Source organism: Xenopus laevis, chromosome 8L (genome assembly GCF_017654675.1).
Source record: "Xenopus laevis strain J_2021 chromosome 8L, Xenopus_laevis_v10.1, whole genome shotgun sequence".
NCBI lineage: Eukaryota > Metazoa > Chordata > Amphibia > Anura > Pipidae > Xenopus > Xenopus laevis.
In genome coordinates, this window is record NC_054385.1 from 125,993,043 (window position 1) to 126,015,762 (window position 22,720).

Consider the following 22,720-nt stretch of genomic DNA (forward strand, 5'->3'; position numbering starts at 1 on the left):
AATTATTTTTTAGGCCCTCAAAAAGTCTAGAGTTTGACCTGTTTTACCAATATTTATTGAAACTGTATATGAATTAGGGTCTCAAAGGGCTCCTATATACTGTGTGCCCCCCCTGCAGCCGCAGGGTCTGCTTCTTCTATAGTTACGTCCCTGAAAGCCAAATAAAAGGCTGGATAAATAGTAGAATAAGTGGATTTGGCCCTGGATAATAATGAGTACAGCCAAAATGTTCTGTTCCCATTTCACCTTGATCTATATACTCTCCCGTCCCATTTATAGACCTTGTTGTCACCACAACAGCTCATTTTGGGCAGCTCCTCCATGTCTGGAAGACCTAGAAAGTATGAGAAGCTCAGCCGTCCCTCCCAACATTTTGTAAACAGAAAGAGGGACAAAAAGATTCACTGCGCAAAGCGAAAAGTTTTGACCACGCCCACTTTTTGTGGCCACACCTCCTAATTACCAGGTCCATTTTACAAAATTTGGCAGGTTATGAAAGTTTGAACACATTTCTGTGGTTATTGCAGTTTTGCTAATGAAGGTGATTTGCCCTTTAAACTGTCAGTCTAAGTTCTCCCAATCATCTTACATTGTTACAAAAGTATCTAAGTATCTATTCTGGGCTCTCTGCCAAACGCCGATTAAAGGGGAACGCCACACAAACATAACTTGAGCTTTTTAAAAAGTAAATATAATTTCAAGCAGCTTTGCAATATACATCATTTAAAAAATATGCAGACTTTTCATGATTTTTAATGCTTTCTAACTGATCCCTAAGCTAAACCCCTGCTCTCCTGCTGATCTGTCTGACTACTTTGTTGAGCTGGCTGACTACTGTTACTTTGCATCAACAGTCACCTGTCCTCAGCTTTCATCCTCCAAACCCCACAATTCCCTGCACATGTGATTTTAATAAGGAAAGGAAGATCCCAGTGCAATGCATTGTGGGTTATGTAGTTCCTGCATGCTGTCTGTAAGCTGTGGAGAAGTTGTTACAATTTGTAACATCAGTGTTTAGTCCCTCCTTCCCTGCCAGGATTTCAAATGATGCAGAAAGAGAAGAACTGTTAAACAGCTGGATTTCAGCATAGAAAATGGCATTTATTCATACTTTTTGAAGAAACAGGTAACTGTGATGGGTATATTAGGGGTTTCTGTGTTATGTGGCCTCTTTATCAAATTTTGTTTTGGAATCTAGAGTTCCCCTTTAAGTTAGAAACTGGTTATTCAGTGCAGGAGATCAAAGAGAAAGTCGGGACATTTCAGTACCAATCCGGGACTGTGTGTTGAGTTGTCAAAATCAAGGACTGTTCAGTGACAAACGGGACAGTTGGGAGGTATGGCATTAGCTCCACCTACTCAACCCTAGCGAGAACTCGGGCCCCTGTAATTAGCTATCACTGTGTATGACAAAGAAGATCCACCCCATCATCATCGCACAATAATTATCCATTTCTGGCACCTTCTCTCTTCAAATGACGGGCAAACACGCAGGAGCCACAGATGAGTATGAAGGCCGACAGTATAAACCGGATTATATTCTGCACAATGTAATTCTTTTCTGGAAGAGAATATGACAAATGAGAAATATAAGATTAGTGAAGTGAAGACATTTTTTGTCACTGAGCTGTGAATTGTCCCATCTGCCATTGCCCTTAGCCATCATTTCATTAAAGGGGTGGTTCGCCTTTAAGTTAACTTTTAATAAATTATAGAATGGTCATTTCTAAGTAACTTTTCAATTGGTCTTCATTATTTATAGTTGTTTTTTTAATTATTTGCCTTCTTCTGACTCTTTCCAGCTTTCAAATGGGGGGTCACTGACCCCATCTGAAAAACAAATGCTCTATAAGGCTACACATTGCTACTTTTTATTACTCATCTTTCTATTCAAGCCTCTCCTATTCATATTCCAGTCTCATTCAAATTAAGACAAGGTTGCTAGGATAATTTGGACCCTAGCAACCACTGATCCTATCTAGAAAACAAATGCTCTGTAAGGGGATTATTTGTCAAAGGTCAAGCTTTTTTTTTCTACCTTGAATGACTTCGAAACTCGAATGGTATCTTATTTTAGAAAAATCTCGAATAGATAGAAACCCTATTCTGCGAGTTCAAATACCGCAACTCAAAAACTCGAATTAATCAAGTTTTTGGTGGAAAAGAACTTGAATTATTCGAGTTTTCAGGCAAGACCCTCCGAAAAAAAACTCAAACATCATGAAGGCTATTAAAGGACATTTAAAGGCAAAAAAATAAAATCCCATTTTTAGTAATGAAAAAGAAATCTATCTCCAATATACTTTAATTAAATAATGTGTACCATTTTTATAAAAAACCTGACTGTATGCAGTTAAATTCTCCCCTCATTTACTGCTGTGGATAGGAATTGTCAGACAGTCCCTAACTGCTGAGCAGGGAAACAATCATACTTATGAACAGCAGGGGGAGCCCCCGCCTTACGTCTCAGCCGTGCAGAATTCCAGCAGCTTTGTTTGTTTCCCTGTAGAGCAGTCGGAGACTGTGTAGAGATTTGTATTGGATTTTATTTTGGCTTTACATTCCCTTTTACTGTTTCCAACTCCAGCTGCAGGGACAAAGATCATAGAGCCAGATTTAAACAGATAAACTGGGATTCTATTTGGAGGATTATTTTGTTCTGCAGAGTTGGAGAAAGTTTCTATTAAACAATACAAAAACTATAAAATCCACATTAGATTACATGACAACACAGAACCCAGTGCAGTCTGTATACTCTGATTATTAATCAGTCTTGCTGTATCGGCTTCTGGCAGATATTATTTGACTTGTGCTGTTTTGATCATTTATGATGATCCCTAAGCAGCCCAGATCACACTGAGCATGGGCACAGTCTTGGTCTTGCAAAGATGTATCACAAAGTTACAAGATGGTGACCCCCTGTGGCCAACTTTGAAAGCATAAATCATTTGTTTGATTAGGCTTGTGGTGCAGTAAGTTCATGTTTATGTTTAGTATACAAATACAGCATTTCTAGCCTTTTTCTATTTTAGACTTTAGTTCACCTTTAACATCTTCAAACGGTGCAAGGGACCTCTGCCATTGACTTCTACATGACCTCGACAGGTTTTAGCTGGAATCTTTTTGGATTCAAACTATTTCCAGGGTCAGGTATAAATCTCAAAATATAATTTTTTTTAAAAAAAGAAAACTTGAATAATTTGAGTTTTTTTAACCCGAAAATGTGAGTTTCAATAAAAAAAAAACTTGAAAACGTGAAAATCAACTCGGACCTTAATAAATAACCCCCTTATTGTTATTGCTACTTCTTATTACTAATCTTGCTATTCAGGCCCCTCCTATTCATATTCCAGTCTCTTATTCAAATCAGTGCATGGTTGCTAGGGGTAATTTGGACCCTAGCAACCAGATGGCTGAAATTGCAAACTGGAGAGCTGCTGAATAAAAAGCTAAATAACTCAAAAACAAAAAATAATAAAACATGAAAACCAATTGCAAATTGTCTCAGAATATCCCTCTCTACATCATACTAAAAGTTAACTCAAGTTAACAACCCCTTTAACTAAATGCACCTTAGAACTAAAGGACTAACATTTAGGATTTCCTCTTTGTTAACCAGATTACAAAACCCCAATTATCCCCAGTTTATTAATGTTATTGTGTCTACATAGCTTGACCCCTGAATATGGGATTGTGTTTGGCCTTTACACCCTACAGATTTTTTTCTTCTTTAATGGAGTGTTTTTGTGCATATGGGGCACCATACAGCCCCAAGACTTGATGTGGACACAACCATTTCCACCACCATTACTTCTAACCATGCTTTTGTACTTTATTATTTCATAAAACACAGATGGTTTAGCAGTTATTTCAGGCCAAGCAATGAAGAGCCAGGGATAAACAACATCTACAAACTGCCTTTACCACTGCAAGCTCCAATATAATGTGGTGTGGTCAAACCCCTTACCTACAGCTATTGTTCTACCAACATTGCGGCATGTAGAGTTCAGGTGAACCAATCAGTTTCCTTATTTCAAGTACACTGTACCCACATTATTTGGGTTACACACGGCAGTTGCACTTCCTCTTTTTCAGTGTGTGTGTTTTTGCTTTTTATTTATTCCTCTCTGTTCAGTTTGGTTGTGTGTAACCGGGAAGGACAGATTAGGGGTCTACCTATGAAGGGTACTGGTATCTATTGCAGTGTTGATGATGATCATTCATTTCCATTAGCCTGTGGCACTCATAGATATCTACACGATGCACAGAGTCAATGGTCCAGAGAATTGATCATGGGCAAGAAAAAATATGGTGGCCTTACGGCAGGTCTAGACAAAAATGAATCAGTTAATAGTGCTGCTCCAGCAGAATTCTGCACTGAAGTACGTTTTTCAAAAAAGCAAACTGATTATTTTTATATTTAATTTTGAAAAATAACATGGGGCTAGACATATTGTCAGTTTCCCAGCTGCCCCCAGCCATGTAACTTGTGTTCTGATAAACTTCAGTCACTGCTGTACTGCAAGTTGGAGTGATATCACCCCCCCCCCCACTTTCCCCCAGCAGCCTAACAATAGAACAATGGGAAGGTAACCAGATAGCAGCTCCCTAACACAAGATAACAGCTCTCTGGTATTCAATTTTGAAATCTGACATGGGGCTAGACATATTGTCAATTTCCCAGCTGCCCCAAGTCATGTGACTTGTGCTCTGATAAACTTCAATCACTCTTTACTGCTGTACTGCAAGTTGGAGTTATATCACCCCCCCCAGCAGCCAAACAAAAGAACAATGGGAAGGTAACCAGATATCAGCTCCCTAACACAAGATAACAGCTGCCTGGTAGATCTAAGAACAACACTCAATAGTAAAAACCCATGTCCCACTGAGACTCCTTCAGTTACATTGAGAAGGAAAAACAGCAGCCTGCCAGAAAGCATTTCTCTCCTAAAGTGCAGGCACAAGTCACATGACCAGGGGCAGCTGGGAAATTGACAAAATGTCTAGCCCCATGTCAGATTTTAAAATTGAATATAAAAAAAATCTGTTCTCTTTTGAGAAATGGATTTCAGTGCAGAATTCTGCTGGAGTAGTTACATGGAGTAGGAGAAACAACAGCCTGCCAGAAAGCAGTTGCCATCACATCAATATTAAAACTTAAAAAAAAATACACTTGTTAGTTCAGGAATGAAATGTTATATTGTAGAGTGAACTATTCGCAGTGTAATTTAGAAGTAAAAACGACATCATAAAAATCATGATGGAATCCCTTTAAGCGTCTGTAAGTATTGGGCCCATGCCTCTGGGCCACATATATTATCAAGAATAACCCAATTTAGTCTTTTCTGAGCTCCTTCTTGTAATTGTTAATCAGATGCATGGCCGGAACTACTTTTTGCTGAAAATACTGTAAATACGGGTCTCTTACCAGATTTATCTTGCAGACAATGAGCCCAAGGAGTCAGAGATCTGGCTGCTCTGCTAACAGGGTTCTCTGCGGTGCAGCTGTAGATAAGATCCGGCTCAGCATTATACACATAGAGAACTTGCTCTCCCACTCCTGCCCTTCCTATAGCCGTGCTGCTCCAGGCAAGTTTTGTGTCTGGTCCTTCCACCCTGCACGTAACTGTCATATTGCAGCTCTCTCTGCTGGTGATGTTGTACTCAATCTCGATATTCTCATCAGATAAACTTCCTGTCAATCAAATAATACATTAATATCACTTTACACTTTAATTATGAAACCAGCTAAAGGTGAACTATTGCCAAAATGAAAATTTAATATAAGCTTCAAGCATCATACTAAAATAAAATAAACATTCTAAATACAATTAATTAAATATTCTCCATTGTTTCTGAAATAATCAAGTTTATCTTCACTATTCCTCTCTCAGCATCTGTTTCTCTTCATTCTGTCTTCATGCAGCAGTTGGGTGTCAGATATTCATTGACAGTTAGATCCAATATATCTTATAGGGAGGCTCCTTTCCTAGCAGATGTATAAGAGCTCACTCAAATAACTGATTCCAGTACAAACAAAATCTAACAAAATAATTGCCTTTTGCACAAATCCTGCATGTAGAGAGACATGATGTCTGGTGAGTTTAATAGAGTGAGCTCTAATACATCTTCTAGGCAAGAGGAGCCCCCCTATAAGATATATTGGATCTAACCCCTTGGAAGTTGCTCCCATTGGCCTCAAAGCAGAAGCTTATTTTTGAATTCCAGGTTTAGAAGCAAGTTTTGTTTTCATGAAAAACAGGTGTACTGCCAAACAGAGCCTCCTGTAGGCTACTGTCCATATAGGGGCTACCAAACAGCCAATTACACAGCCCTTATTTGACATCCCCATGGACTTGTGTTGCTCTCCCACTCTTTTTACATTTAAATGTGGCTCACAAGTAAAAAAAAAAGGTTGGGGACCCCTGCTCTAAGGACTAGTCTGTGTGATGCTTTAGTGTGCACTTTTGGGGTAAATGCATATCTGGATTACCCTAGTTCCCCTGTTGTGTTAGATGTAATGGGGCACTGCATACTAGGGATGTACTGAATCCACTATTTGGGATTCAGCCAAAGCCTTCGTGAAAGATTGGGCCGAATTCCGAACCAAATCGTGATTTGCATATGCATATTAGGTGTGGAAATAAAAAATTGTAAAAGCTATTTTTTACTTTTTACCTTGTTTTGTGATGAAAAGTCATGTAATTTCCCTTCCGTTCCCATTTACATATGCAAATTAGGTTTCGGGTTCGGCCAGGCACAAGGATTCGGCCGAATCCAAATCCCGCTGAAAATGGCCAAATCCTGGCTGTATCCAGGATTTGGAGCATCCCTACTGCAAATACAGGGAAGCATTAGGGGACAGGAGATAGGTTTACATTAAAAAAGGTTTGCATTTATCAATTTACCTAATCTAGGTTCCTCGTCTCCCTGTTCCTAACTTTATTTTAAATGTCCTCCTGGACTCACGATTTAATTTAATTTATCAGTAAAGTTTTAATATTGTTCCCTGAGTTATCGGGCTCTATGATGGGGTGGTGCAATTTCAAGGGTTAACTTTTTCTTTCTTTAATACATTAAAAAAGGTTTCATGTTTTTTCTCCCTGGGGTAGAAGCAACTTAGGTCCCATCCCACTAAAAGAATCCCTGCTTTACTCCCCCTGAGCACACAGTGACTACAGACCAGGTAAATATAAGTCTTAGAAATGGTATATATTCATGGCAATACTGATAACGGCAGCTCAGTCGGTGTCAAGGGATGGAATTGGTACTTACGGTAGACTCGGACATCATAGCTCTGCTGACACACCCCGGTGTTGCTGAATACATGAGCCGTGTAGGTGCCCCAGTCTTGTAGGCTTAGATTGGAAACCAGTAAGGAACTGTTGCCATTTTCACGCACCCTTCCTCTGTACTTATCCACTATGGCATTCATAGATGTGCCCGGCTGCTTCTTGGCAAAGAAATTCTCATAGGTTCCATTGCTCACATCCCAACTGACTTTGATGATATCCGTCTCATTCACATGCAGGGAAGCTTCTCCTCCCTCAGTAATGCTCACGTTTATGGTGGGACCACATGGTTGTGCGTATAGCATAGCTAAGAGAGCAAGAAAACACATATTGTGGGAATACTATCCTCATTTTATTTATGTGTGACCTTATGGAATGTATCTGGGATGCTACGGGAACAACTCCACCATTATTTTATTACTATTTTCCGTTCTTATCCTATGTATTAAGGTGATTATAATTAGCTGTTTGGCTTAATCAAAGATAACTAATTTACATTTATAATTAATTATTAGTTCATTATTATTTATTACACTGGCACTTTAGTGATTTGTGGAAACACATGGCACTTTAATTTGAGACATAATTAATTGATTAATTACGGGCAGCAATGAATTAGTGCTTATGAACTGAGTTCATTATTTTTTTCTTTTTTTATATACAATGAATTTGTGACAGCCCTAGGGCCGTACGACCGGATTAGCCCGATATCGCCCTGTACCTTTGGCGGGCATATCGGAGGAAACATCCGCTCTTTTTTCAACCTCGCCATACAAGCGGATGGCCACCTTACCTTTGCATAATTACAAGACAGACTTGTGTAAAGAAACTGTTGCCTAATTTTTACCCCAGTCATGTGCCAGAGCAATAAATAATAATGAACTAATAATTCATGAATTATCTATGATTAAGCCAAACTGTTAATTAGAATCGCCTTAATAGGATAAGAATGGAAAATAGAAATAAAGGATAGAAGCTTTAGGGAACAGCTCCACCATCGTTTGTTTGACAAATCCCCGGACGCACCACAAACATGGAGAAGGCAGTAGCCACGGGGCTGCAGTCTCAAGTATTATCTTCTGTAAGCTACAAGAGATTTTAACTAACAAAGGCAAATGGAAAAGCATTTGCCTTTTGAAAAAGCCACTGGCGAAACGCGTCAGGGCATTCTGAAAGCTCAATTCTTTTGCTTTTAAAACTTTTGTGGTTATTTAGTCACGATAAATATATTGGTCCTGTAGCCAGTTTTAACAGAATTATTCTCCCGATTCTTTTTCTGAAAGCTGTTTCCCCCCCCAAGAACCAAGGGGTTTTGTAGGTTAAATAGCCTCTCTCGTAGCTTAGGGAAGGTAATATTTGACTGCAGCCCTGAGGCTTTTGCCTTCTCCATCTTTGTGGTGCTCCCAGGAACTAGTCAAACAAAAGATAGAAGCTTAAAGGGATACTGTCATGGGGAAAAAATTTTTTTTTCAAAATGAATCAATTAATAGTGCTGCTCCAGCAGAATTCTGCACTGAAATCCATTTCTCAAAAGAGCAAACAGATTTTTTTATATTCATTTTTGAAATCCGACATGGGGCTAGACATTGTCAATTTCCCAGCTGCCCCAAGTCATGTGATAAACTTAATTTACTCTTTACTGCAAGTTGGAGTGATATCACCCCCTCCCTTTCCCCCCCCAGCAGCCGAAAAAAAGAACAATGGGAAGGTAACCAGATAGCAACTCCCTAACACAAGATAACAGCTGCCTGGTAGATCTAAGAACAGCACTCAATAGTAAAAACCCATGTCCCACTGAGACACATTCAGTTATATTTAGAAGGAAAAACAGCAGCCTGCCAGAAAGCATTTCTCTCCTAAAGTGCAGGCACAAGTCACATGACCAGGGGCAGCTGGGAAATTGGCAAAATGTCTAGCCTCATGTCAGATTTCAAAATTGAATATAAAAAAATCTGTTTGCTCTTTTGAGAAATGGATTTCAGTGCAGAATTCTGCTGGAGCAGCACTATTAACTGATGCGTTTTGAAAAAAACATGTTTTCCGATGACAGGATCCCTAAGGGAACAGCTTCACCATTATTTTATTTCTATTTTCCATTCTTATCCTGTTTATTAAGGTGATTCTAATTATATGTTTGGCTTAATCAATGATAATTCATTTACATTTTTAATTCATTATTAGTTCATTATTATGATTTGTGGCAACACATGGCACTTTCATTTGCACGGAGACAAAATTAATTGATTCATTACCGCAGCAATGGATTAGTGCTAATGAACTGAGTTCATGAATTTTTTCTTTTTTATAAACAATACATTTGTGAATCAATTACACACGTGGGAAACGTAAATTGTATTTATGGGGTTGATGGTTAATTCTCTGTATAATGTGCCAAACAGTGAATATCTCCTATAGTAGGATAATTAATTTAGCATTGCTTATTTTATTGGTACAATAACCACAAAAATGGGTGACTTTCCTGTTAATTTTATAGAATCTATTATAAATGTGTGGCTGCCATTGATTAACAATAGGTTGGAGTTTTCTGTCCCGAGACAAGCCAACAGCAAAATATGAGAAATTTGTATCCAACAAAAGTCTGTGGCTATTGTTTCCCTGCAAATTCTTTTAGACATTTCCCAGAAAAAAATTGGGAGAAAACAGTTCTTTTTTTTTGATAAACTCATATAAATTGCTGTTTTTCAATTAAATGCAAAATTATCAATTTTTGTGGTTATTCACAATGATAAATTCATTATCCTCCTGTAGGAGATATTCATTGTTTGACAAATTATACAGAAAATTAACTAGCCTCCCCAAACAAACACGCCAACTGACATGCCTGCCAAAATGTATACATTTTTGAGCAACATAAGATAACCCACTCACACAGGAGGTACTTTAGAATAATTTAGCTATCGCACTATATCATAAAGCTATATTCCTGGATCAGATAGCAGAACTGAACTTACCCAAGGGAACTAAACATTGGGTTGATATAGAGAAATTCTTATTTATACCCTTGGTCTTCAAATCAAATTTTTGCATCTGTAAATTTACAAACGATTCCACGCCATTTAGGGTGGATAATTAAGAATTGGTGATTAATACGCAATTGTAAATACATCTCGCCTTTTCCATCTCCATTCTTAGCGTTAAGCACTATTTCTATGGACATACCCATCTTTCAACTTAATACATGGGTCCAAAACGAGGTACACTATTTCCGACAATTAATAGAGGGTCAAGGGTTAAAACCATTTGCCTCTATACAAAAAGAATTCCACAAATGGATCTATCAAATCAATCGGTTACCTACTCTCTGGGAAGAGTTCTTTCAAAATCCAGCTTCTAAGAAGCAAGGTACCTCGGCATTGTATAAACACTTAGGGGCACATTTACAAAGCTCGAGTGAAGGATTCGAATTAAAAAAACTTCGAATTTCAAAGTGTTTTTTGGGCTACTTCGACCATCGAATGGGCTACTTCGACCTTCGACTACGAATTGAAGGATTCGAACTAAAAATCGTTCGACTATTCGACCATTCGATAGTCGAAGTACTGTCTCTTTAAGAAAAACTTCGACCCCCTACTTCGGCAGCTAAAAGCTACCGAAGTCAATGTTAGCCTATGGGGAAGGTCCCCATAGGCTTGCCTGTGATTTTTTGATCGAAGGATATTCCTTCGATCGTTGTATTAAAATCCTTCGAATCGTTCGATTCGAAGGATTTAATCGTTCGATCGAACGAATAATCCTTCGATCGTTCGATCACAGGATTTGCGCTAAATCGTTCGACTTCGATATTCGAAGTCGAACGATTTTAGTTCCTAGTCGAATATCGAGGGTTAATTAACCCTCGATATTCGACCCTTAGTAAATCTGCCCCATAGTATTATTAGATGAACCACCAAAATTTCACTTTATGCAAACATGGGAAACAGATTTACAACAATCATTTTCAATGCAACAATGGAATGAAGCTTTTAAATCTCCATCCCTTTATTCTAAGTGTGTTAACCATCTTGAGAATGCTAGGAAATTAATCTACCAATGGTATTTAACTCCACATAAGCTACAAAAAATATATGGATCATCTAATAAATGTTGGAGATATTGTGGTGGTTCAGGTAATTTCTTGCATATCTGGTGGTCATGTCCGGTTATACAAACTCTTTGGAAATCAGTGGAGATTATGATCCAAAAATAATCGTAAAAATGTATATTTCATTAACTCCCTCCCTAGCATTATTGGACATCATGGAACCAAACTTGAGGTTGCAGTTCAATAAAGCTCAAATATATTTGATATATCACTCTTTATTCGCAACTAGAATGGCAATTGCAAGGAAATGGAAATCTCAAGATACTTCTCCAATACAAGCAATTATTAATGAATTGAATCAAACTGCAACATATGAATGTTCTTTTGCTCGCTCCCAAGGAATAAATATCAAAACAGCAAGCTACTGGAAATATATGCATGTATGCGATGACTTATACATCTAGGATTTATAAATCTAGGATTTATGTAACTACTTAAACAAATATGGAAAAGTCTATCTCCCAGAGTTAGGTGGTGTGTGTTTTTTTTTTTATTATTATAATTTTCTGTACTGTAATTTTGTAAATTCATGTGGAAAAAAAATCAATATAAAGCTAAAATATAAAAAAAAAAAAGAATTTAAATATTGAAAAGATATTTAAAAGGCAAGTGATGGGAAAGGTAGGAGAGTTGCATCCAAGAGAAAAAAAAACTTGACAGCCCCATCGACCTTAATCTAAGACCTGGTTATAATGTAGGAACCAACTTACTTTTAGGAAGATAAAGAAGCATTAGGGTCCAGTAGAAATAAACCTCCATTTCCCCAGCGGATATCAGAAGGCCGTTGGCACTGGGCAGAGGGGTCAGAGGCACCTTTCTTCACCCTGTGACTAATAACTAATTAGCAGTTACAGGTAAGAGACAGTCACATCTCTGACCAGCACCCACACAATAATGACAGGAGGTGTTATTTCCTCTTGCAGACACATACACACACACAGGCCCGATTTTGTCACTAGAGCATTAGCTGATTTTAAACATTGAGTATTTTTGTTGTCTTGATTATTGCTCTGCAGAAGTAGTTTTTATTGTCGGGGGGCAGAACAGATCCCTGTAGAAACCATGTAAATTATACAGAAAAATAAAAGGGTTAATCAGAGTAAAGTCCTTCTTCTGGAGACCACAAGAGTATCTGCTAATGGCATGGGGGGAAGGGAAGTCAATCTGTGATTCTGTTCCAGTTTCATTCTACTAACCATAATAGATACACTCACATACTAACTGAAAGTACAATGGACTTCCCATAAGAGCATCTGCCTCCCTCCAAAAGTCATATCTGAATACAGAACAATATAGTAACATAGGTTGAAAAAAGACACGTCCATCAAGTTCAACCTTAAGTTTATATATAACCTGCCTAACTGGCAGTTGATCCAGAGGAAGGCAAAAAAAAAAACCCATCTGAAGTCTCTCCAATTTGCCTCAGAGGGGGAAAAATTCCTTCCTGACTCCAAAATGGCAATGGGACCAGTCCCTGGATCAACTTGTACTATGAGCTATCTCCCATATCCCTGTAATCCCTCACTTGCTAAACACCATCCAACCCCTTCTTATACCTATCTAATGTATCAGCCTGTACCACTGGTTCAGGGTAGACAATTCCACATCTTCACAGCTCTCACTGTCAGGGCCGGAACTAGGGGTAGGCAGAGTAGGCACGTGCCTAGGGCGCAAAGCTGGGGGGGCGCCATGCATGCACCTTCTCTGCTTCTCCTACCGCCTAGTCCAGTCCCTGCTTGCAGATGTATCTGGCGCATCTGTGCTTCTTAGCACATGCGCACTGCTCCTTTTGGCTTTTTATTTTTGCGCATGTGTGTTGGCTTTTCGCGCATTCAGTTTTTTTCTCACATGCAGATTCGGTATATCCGCTCATGCGCGTCTGTGGGCGCAATGCCTGGCCAGGCAGCCTAGGTTGCCCGGGTTGGCCCGGCGCTGCTCACTGTAACAAACCCCTTCCCAATATTTAGACGGAACCTCTTTTCTTCTAAACTGAATTGTCAGCTGGAAGGACCTACTGGATCAAGTAATAAGTATATATGAAATACACAGGGTAATATGTAAATATATTCATATACTTTTATTGGCTTAAGGTCCTTCTAGTCCAGTGACAACACTGTTGATCTGATTGGCTACAGGTTGGTCCAGCTCTGAGAATGTTCTGGTCAAACACAGATGGTAGAGAAAAAAAAAAATCAATAGTAGGACACACAAGGTCCAGTTAATCACACTTTAAAATCTAATGAGGGGTTAAATGAGCAATAATGACAATAATTGATTAACTACTAAAGTACACTTTCCCTAAAAGTCTATGACCTCTAGGTTTTGTTTTGGACCCAGCTATAAAAGAATTTTTACATTGAGAAGGGCAGCAAAATAAATTAATGCAGCCATCTATTGTTTTCACTCTGAATAAAGGGCTTGTTAAATTGTGTGTGTTTTTATTAGAGGACTGTGTAAAACATTCACTCAGGTTTCCAATTAAAACTACATTTTCTTTCATTATACAACATTTTTTTTATTAAATATACAGGAGGAGTTGCCCCTTAACGTACATGTACACAAATAAGTATCACACGTTCATCAAAAATCGTGAAACAATAAACAAAAAATTTAACCAAAGCGCTGTATGCATAGTGTGACCAGCAGGTGTCCCCATAAGAAAAAAATGGTAATGTCAAAAAGTGTTTTTTTTATTTTTTTTATTTTTTACTTTAATGTGTGTAATGGTTAATCCAACACCTACAAATAAAAATGTTGCTGGAAACAAATGTCTTTATTATATGGCTTCATTACATAGTCCTGTACAGAGTACAAATGGCATTTGACCATCTGTGTAAGAACTTTTGTATTCTACAGATCTTCTGCTACCTGCTGTGTAACCTGTGCCTTTTTGCCCTATTCATATTTAATGGCTGCCCCCATGGCTACACAGCAGGTTATTTATATAAACTATAGTAGTGTTTCTGAAGCAAGTACTGGTTTTAAACATATATACAGTATGTCCTGCTTGAAATGTATAGAAATGATTGAATAGCTAATTAAATCCAAAAAATAAATTCAGTTCCAATGTATTAATACAATGGAGCATAGTGTAGCATACGTCCCAACTGTTTTTCATGAAACAGTCCCGATTTTGACAGCTCAACCCGCAGACCCGGATTGTTACTGCAATATCCTGACTTTCTCTTTGATCTCCTGCACTGAACAGCCAGAAACAGATACAAAGTTTCTAATTTAATTGACTTTTGGCAGAGAGCCCAGAATAGATACTTAGATACTTTTGTAACAATTTAAATTAAGCAAAGATACAATTGTAACTATTAAAGATAAGCAGGTCTCTTGGTGATTTGCAGCTTAAAGGGCAATTCACCTTCATTAGCACAACTCTAATAACACATAAAAACCACAGAAATATGTTCAAACTTTCATAACCTGCCAAAATTAGTAAAATGGACATGGTAATTAGAGGGTGTGGCCACAAAAATGGGTGTTGTAAAAAAAGAAATTGCCGCACTCCATGCGGGAAATCTTTTTGTCCCTCTTTCTGTTTCCAAAATGTTGGGAGGTATGTGTAGCTGGTCAATACTGAGGCTGGAAGAGCAAAAGCAATCACAGTTGCAGCAGAAACATCAGTTATTTATTGTACAAGTAAACCACAGTAAACAATATTTTGCGGGGTCTGCACCCCCCTTTTTCATAATATACCAGCACACAAGTATAATCAGAAAGTAACAGGGTATCTAATACAGCCAGATAGTTCCCTCTTGAATCCTTAGAAAGTCTGGATGGGCCATTTAAATGCAAAGCTCATTTAGTTTATACTAAATCCCTTATCAACAGCTCTTAAAGGGGTTCTTCACCTTTGAGTTAACTTTTAGTATGATGTAGAGAGAGATATTCTGATACCATTTGCATGTTTATTTTACATTTTTTAATTACTTGTGTTTTTGCATTATTTAGCTTTTTATTCAGCAGCTCTCCAGTTTGCCTTTTCAGCCATCTGGTTACTAGGTTCCAAATTAACCTAGCAACCATGCATTGATTTGAATAAAAGACTGGAATATGAATAGGAGAGGCCTGAATAGAAAGATGTGTAATAAAAAGTAGCAATAACAATACATTTGTAGCGTTACAGAGCTTTTGTTTTTTTTTTACAAGGGGTCAGTGACCCTCATTTGAAAACTGTAAAGAGTCAGATGAAGACAAATTAAAATTTGAAAATTTTCTTAGAACTGACCATTCTATAACATACTAGAAGTTAATTTAACTGTGAAGCATTCCTTTTATATATATATAGGTAGCACTACTGCCTCCAGAATATATTTTCCTGAGGCCATGGGGTCACTTCCATATAGTGAGTCCTCTCTAAAGATCAGTACCCTTTCATTGGGATCACTATTCCCCTATGGCTGGAAAACTCTACAGTCCAGCACATGAAACAACATTCTTCTTTGTCACCACTTTGGCTGGTGACTCATTTGGGCGGAGTTGCCCTTTAAAGTCTTGCTGAAGTAAATGTGCACAAACAAATGAGCATCACCATAAAAAAATATTTGTAACCATCAGCAACAAAATTGTCAGGATCACAAAGTGTAATATACAATGTGGCCAACACAAGAGAAAAAAAAATGTTAATAGTGAAGCTATATGTGAAAGTAATTTAAAGGAATTGTTCAGTATAAAAATAAAACCGGGTAAATAGATAAAATAAAAAATGTGTCTAATATAGTTAGTTAGCCAAAAATGTAATGTATAAAGACTGGAGTGACTGGATGTGTAACATAATAGCCAGAACACTACTTCCAGTGGTGTATCTACCGGGGGAGCAGGGGGTGCAACTGGGCCAGGGCCCGCACCCCACAGGGCCCCCCGGCAGATGGTGCGCGCTGCAGCCGGCTGGAGTTGGCTGCAGCTGCAAAGTAAATTCGCACGGACGTGGGTGGGGCGGCTGCACGGCCCGCACCAGGGCTCGCCCCCACCTAGTTCCATTACTGACTACTTCCTGCTTTTCAGCTCTCTTGCTTTCCACTGATTGGTTACCAGGCAGTAACCAATCAGTGACTTGAGGGGGGGCATATGGGTCATAACTGTTGCTTTTGAATCTGAATCACCACTCTGAGAACCAATATCATCAATCAAGTGATCATTTATTTGACGCCGTAGACCACGTGGAGAGAGCGACGCCATTTTGGTCCATCACAGTGGAGCTCCGGAGGCAGCGACTCAGAAGGGATGCCATACAGCGACGTGGAAGAGTTCCCCCAACGCCAGCTACCTTTTTCTAGTTGGGAATCGCAGGGGAGAGATACTGGAGGAGGAGAATACGGGAACTGCACCACAGATCGCGGCACCGTAGGAGGCCCTGGTACAGATGGCAACATACAACGGAAATCCCAGAGGAAGCAGGCTCCTCGACAATTTTACAGACCCTAGGACAGACTGTACCTGCACAAAAGGTAACAGATACTTTAAACAATGATGCCTATGCAGACCCACATATAAGACTAATTTGTTTGAATGGAAAACAGACTTTTTCAAATTCATAAGGAGACTGAAATTAAAAATTCATTTTGACAGCTGTAAAGATACAAGGCTAATTAAAACTGATGATTGTATGGCTAAGTTCAAACCTAAAAATGATTTTGTGCCTGATGTAAACAATGAGGCTTTAACACTATTTGAGGGTGTAGTTTTACATGAGGTTGGGAAAATTTGGAACCCTGAAACTGATAAGAAATACAATAACATAACAGTAACTGAACTAAAGGCTCTACGTAATTTGGAAAACAACGCTAACATTATAGTGAAAAAAGCGGATAAAGGGGGAGGCATTGTAATTTTAAACAGATGTGATTATATTAATGAAGCATTGAGGCAACTCAACAATACAGACCATTAGGAAATGTTACACTCTGATCCCACGTGGGTAATAAAGAAACAAATAGATGATGTAATTACAAGTGCATTTGAATCTGGAATTATTACTAAAAATAACAAAGAGTTTCTTATAACCCCACATCCCCTTGTACCTGTCAGGGAGCCGGGATGCTCCCACCAGGGAGGTTGTCAGGATCAAGGAGGAAGCCCACAAGGGAGTCAAGGTTGCGGTGTCCAAAAGGGGTAAACCAGGCAGGGGTTCAAGGGTTCAAGGGCAGGCAGAATATCAGCAAAGTCCAAAAGTCCAGGCAAGAGGTCAGGCAACAAACAGGAACAAGATAAATCTTCATAATAGCAGACAGGAAACCCAGGAAACACACAGGAACGAATCCTATACTTGGGCGCCATTCTGGCGTCTTGGTATGGCTTTTATATTTGAATTTGGCGCCATAGTGACGTCATCGCGCCGGCGCCGCTACCCACGTGGCGGCCATGGGCGCCGCCATTTTGGGAGCGACGCCGGCAGGGGAAGACGCGCCGCCCGGAGCTCCTGGACCTGCTCCGGGCGGCGATCGTGACAGTACCAGTCCTATACCTACTACCAAAAATACACAAAAGCATGGTAAATCCCCCAGGTAGACCGATTGTATCAGGCATGGGTTCCATTTTACAACCATTATCCCAATTTGTTGATGCTTTTCTTCAAGAAATTGTAACAAATATACCGGAATGTCTAAGGGATACTACTGATTTCTTATGCGAATTAAAAGAATTCACAAAAGTGGGAAAAGATTGGATTTTATGTAGCATAGATGTACAATCCCTATATACCTCAATCCCACATATAGAAGGTATACACTATATTGAAGAAGCACTGTTGGCCACTAAAATATCGCATAACCTAATATACTTTCTGCTAGAGTTACTTTCCATAGTATTAAAGAAAAATTACTTCCGATTTGATAAAACTTTTTATATTCAAACACAAGGCACAGCCATGGGAAGTAACCAAGCTCCTAGTTATGCCAATATATTCATGCATTACATTGAGCAGAATATAATACTGGGACAAAATGATTTCAAACCCCATATAAAATGCTACCTACGCTTTGTGGATGACATCTTTCTGCTATGGGATTCCAGTGAAACAATGTTGAATGAATTTTTGGTATTTATCAATACACAACATCCAACTATAAAATTTACTATGGAATACAGTAGTGAGAAAGTCCATTTTTTGGATGTAAATGTAATAAAGAAAGGTGAAACACTTGAAACAGATTTATATAACAAACCAACTGAACGTAACAATATGCTTCATAATAACAGCTATCACACACCAAGCACTATTAAGGGCATCCCTAAGGGACAATTTCTAAGGGTTAGACGAATTGCCTCTACGGATCAGAAATATCTAGATAGTGCTAATAGCCTGCTTGAAAAATATGTAGCGAGGGGTTACAAAAGAGAAATGTTGATAAAAATAAGGGATGAGGTACTACAGACTAATAGAGACACCCTGTTGAATAAAACAATAAAAAAACAAAGAGTTGAACAAATACCATTTGTATCCAAATTTGGACCTAACAGTAAGCCCATACAGAAACTGATTAATCACCACTGGTCCATACTACAGAAGGATACAGTACTTGGGAAATATTGTAGAGAACTACCATTATTCTCATATAAAAGAGGCCCAAACCTAGCAGGGAAGCTGGTCAGATCTGATATATACAAAAGACAAAATGAAACTAGATTCTTAAGCACACCAAAAATGGGAACGTTTCCGTGTTTAAATTGCGGTTGCTGCAACTCAATTATTAAAGGAGACTTTGTAACCCACCCACTAAAGGGCAATAAAATCCCAGTTAAACAATACTGTACATGTAACACAGATTATGTAATATACGGTTTGAAATGCCCTTGTGGGAAAATGTCCGTGGGTCAAACTTCTAGAAAAGTGCGAATACGGATAAACGAACATGAGAGATCAGTTACCAACTTTAATCCTAATGAGATAAAAACCCATACACCTGTGGGTAAACATTGCGAGCCTTAGATGGCTTGTACTAGAAGAGGTTAAATTACCAATGAGAGGTGGTGACCGAAAAAAATTGCTATTACAATGCGAGGCAAAATGGATTGATATGTTAAATACATTGGAACCATATGGCTTAAATGATGCACACAGTCTGAAATGCTTTTTGTAAATGAACAGTGGCAAGATTGAATAAACTGATTGATTGTAACAGGTACGAAAGATTTGAAACAATGTTTATACTAATACTATTGTAACTATTGCCTTAAGTGTCATGTACTTCTGGAGTAGGCCCCTGGAGGGCAGTACTGCATTTGAAATTGTTAATGGAATTAACGAAGTCTGGCCACATTGTGGAACTGACAATCTTCTTGGTTTATTCTTGTGTTTAAATTTTGGGCTATTGGGTTATGCACACTGTGAACACTGGCACCTGAGGAAGGATCAGATAGATCCGAAACATGTAGTGTTACCAAATAAATGATCACTTGATTGATGATATTGGTTCTCCAGAGTGGTTGATTTGGATGTATGAAGACAAGGAGAATTGGTGGCTCCTATGCTCTGTTTGAGAAACCTGACACAGTGAGGATAAAAAGAGGGTCCTTTACCTACACCTGATCTAACTGCTTTTGAATCTGAGCCGAATGCTGAGGATCAATTGCAAACTCACTGAACAGTTATGTCCCATGTGGCTCCCCTTATAGTCACTGACTAACTCAGAGTTAGAGAGCTGAAAAGCAGGAAGTAGTGTTCTGGCTATTATGTTACACATCCAGTCACTCCAGCCTTTATATATTACATTTTTGGCTAACTAACTATATTAGAAAAATTTTTTATTTTGCACAGCCTATCTATTTACCCAGTTTTTATTTTTATACTGATCAATTCCTTTAAAGTGACCAAAATTACTTTAAATCTACTAAACTATATAAGATAAGATTCCTGTGAAGATAAAAAGTCCATGCTCTTAAGCTTGGGAAGAAACCCCAAGACCAGCCATCATTCACCAATATAAGCAGTGGCAGAAGCAGAGTAAGAGACCCACAGGCTGCACAGAGTTTGCTTCTCATTGTCCATGCTGCTGCATTCAAGGAAAGAATTTGTAGAGATCATAAGAGTACATTTGCCCAGCTACCCTGCTATTTGCCCAGGAAGAAATCTAAAGAAATGAGTGTGCGGCTGATTGTACTTCCACGTTAACAGATCTCAGGGCGGCTGTCACAGATGTTCCCATTATAATGATTTAAATAGGAATCCAAGACTTTAAAGGAGAACTAAACCCCTGCAATAAGAAAAGCCCCTACCTACTACCCTAAATAGTCCCCCTCACTGTTACCCCCCACATAGTTCATTAAAGAGTAAGTAATCCTTTAAAATAAGTGAATGTAAAATTGATGAGGGGGCTACTCTAAACACTTTTGCTTAGTACTTTCATAATTTATTTTGTTTTTATTCCAAGATATTAAGGGATACATGTACTGTTAATGTGAATGAATTTTGTTACAACAGCGACACCTGCTGGTCATTTTCCCACCAGTCTGACCACCAAGTAGTCAAGGAAGTTGTCAGGAGAAAGAAAGAGGCTGCTCTGGTGTTTTTCTGCTTAGAAAAGGTTTGAGAAAGGTTTTTAATTGTTTTCCTAAGCAGAAGAACATCAGAGCAGCCTCTTTCTTTCTCCTGACAACTTCCTTGACTACTTGGTGGTCAGACTGGTGGGAAACTGACCAGCAGGTGGTGCTGTTGTAACAAAATTCTTTCATATTAACAGCACATGTATCCCTTAATATCTTGGAATAAAAGCAAAATAAATAATGAATGTAAATTACAAAAGTGCTTAGAATAGCCCCCTCATCAATTTTACTTTCACGTATTTTAAAGATTTCCTTACCCTTTAACCCTGAAAGTGTCCTGAATACATTGCTTACGTATCGGTGCAAAGAGCAGCGGAGCTCATGGGTGCCATCTTCTGGACCTTTGCTCTTCTTCAGGTCCTCTTCCTTCCCTTCGGGAATTCATGGCATTTTTGGCACATGTGCAGTTGATATGAACTGGAAGACTGCTCCGACTGATCATGCAACAATATGACGGCCCATTACAGATGAAGAGTGAAGATCTGAAAGTTGGTTCCCATGGGCTCCGCTGCGCTTACTCAGCATTGATATGTGAGCAATGTATTGAGGACACTTTCAGGTTTAATGAACTATGCGGGGGGAGCAGGGAGGGGGACTATCTAGGGTAATAAGTATGGGCTTTTCTTATTGGGGGGGTTAGTTCTCCTTTAAACCCACCCAGAAGTATTTTCCTGCACTTCACAGATGACCATTTCTCCAAAATGACTTTCAGCCAGCAATCACCAAAACAATTTGGAGCCCTACCTGTTCCATGTTCCTGGAAAGCAGCGATGACTGTTTCTATCAACACAATTGTGTGTTTCATGTTATCTAGAGATGTGCGAGACCACTAATGGCTGGAAATAACAGGGAAAGCCTAGCAAGGGTTAGAGGCACCTCAATTGCTCACCATCCATCAAATGAAGGTCAGTTCTCTTTATTACCCACTAAAGCAAACAAAATAGTCTGGTGATTTGTCTGGGGGACAGGGATCTGGTCTGTCTTTTTGTACGGTTGTCTTACGCTTTCCACAAAATGGAATATCTTCTTCTCACGTATTGATTGGGTTCCCCATTGGCTGAGTCCAATGACGGAGTAGATACACAGGGTGGGGAATTGATGAATAATTATGACTGGATCATACAGAGGGGGAGGGGCAGGTGGCAGTTAGTTCTTGTGATGGGAATCATCCTGTGCAAATAGGGTGGCCACCTGGCTGGTATTTTACAGGCCTGGCCGGTAAAAATGATGGTTGATCCCAATGTTATTAATAGGGAAAAAAGATAAACATATAGGAAGGTCAGTGATCCCAATGTTATTAATAGGGAATAAAGATAAATATATAGGAAGGTCAGTGATTCCAATGTTATTAATAGGGAATAAAGATAAATATATAGGAAGGTCAGTGATCCCAATGTTATTAATAGGGAAAAAAGATAAATATATAGGAAGGTCAGTGATCCCAATGTTATTAATAGGGAATAAAGATAAATATATAGGAAGGTCAGTGATCCCAATGTTATTAATAGGGAATAAAGATAAATATATAGGAAGGTCAGTGATCCCAATGTTATTAATAGGGAATAAAGATAAATATATAGGAAGGCCAGTGATCCCAATGTTATTAATAGGGAATAAAGATAAATATATAGGAAGGTCAGTGATCCCAATGTTATTAATAGGGAATAAAGATAAATATATAGGAAGGTCACTGATCCCAATGTTATTAATAGGGAATAAAGATAAATATATAGGAAGGTCAGTATTTTTTTCCAGAAAAGGTGTCAACCTCCAAATG

The 22,720-nt window shown here is 38.7% G+C and overlaps 1 protein-coding gene across 2 annotated transcripts in view; it reads right to left on the minus strand.

Annotated features, from left to right (window-relative positions):
- Positions 1 to 1,273: 1,273 nt before the first annotated feature.
- Positions 1,274 to 22,720, minus strand: part of LOC108699415 (SLAM family member 9) — a 28,710-nt gene continuing 7,263 nt past the window's right edge. Inside the window, exons 2-5 of one of the 2 annotated variants that reach the window (XM_041573589.1) lie at positions 12,105 to 12,231; positions 7,276 to 7,599; positions 5,429 to 5,695; positions 1,274 to 1,561 (exon numbers count right to left, since the gene is read on the minus strand). In XM_041573589.1, coding sequence (XP_041429523.1) covers positions 1,446 to 1,561; positions 5,429 to 5,695; positions 7,276 to 7,599; positions 12,105 to 12,153 — 756 coding nt within the window. In that variant the 5' untranslated portion in view covers positions 12,154 to 12,231 and the 3' untranslated portion in view covers positions 1,274 to 1,445. Of the gene's footprint in view, positions 1,562 to 5,428; positions 5,696 to 7,275; positions 7,600 to 12,104; positions 12,527 to 22,720 lie in introns of those variants that run through there. The other variant, XM_018231488.2, reaches the window with a different exon arrangement.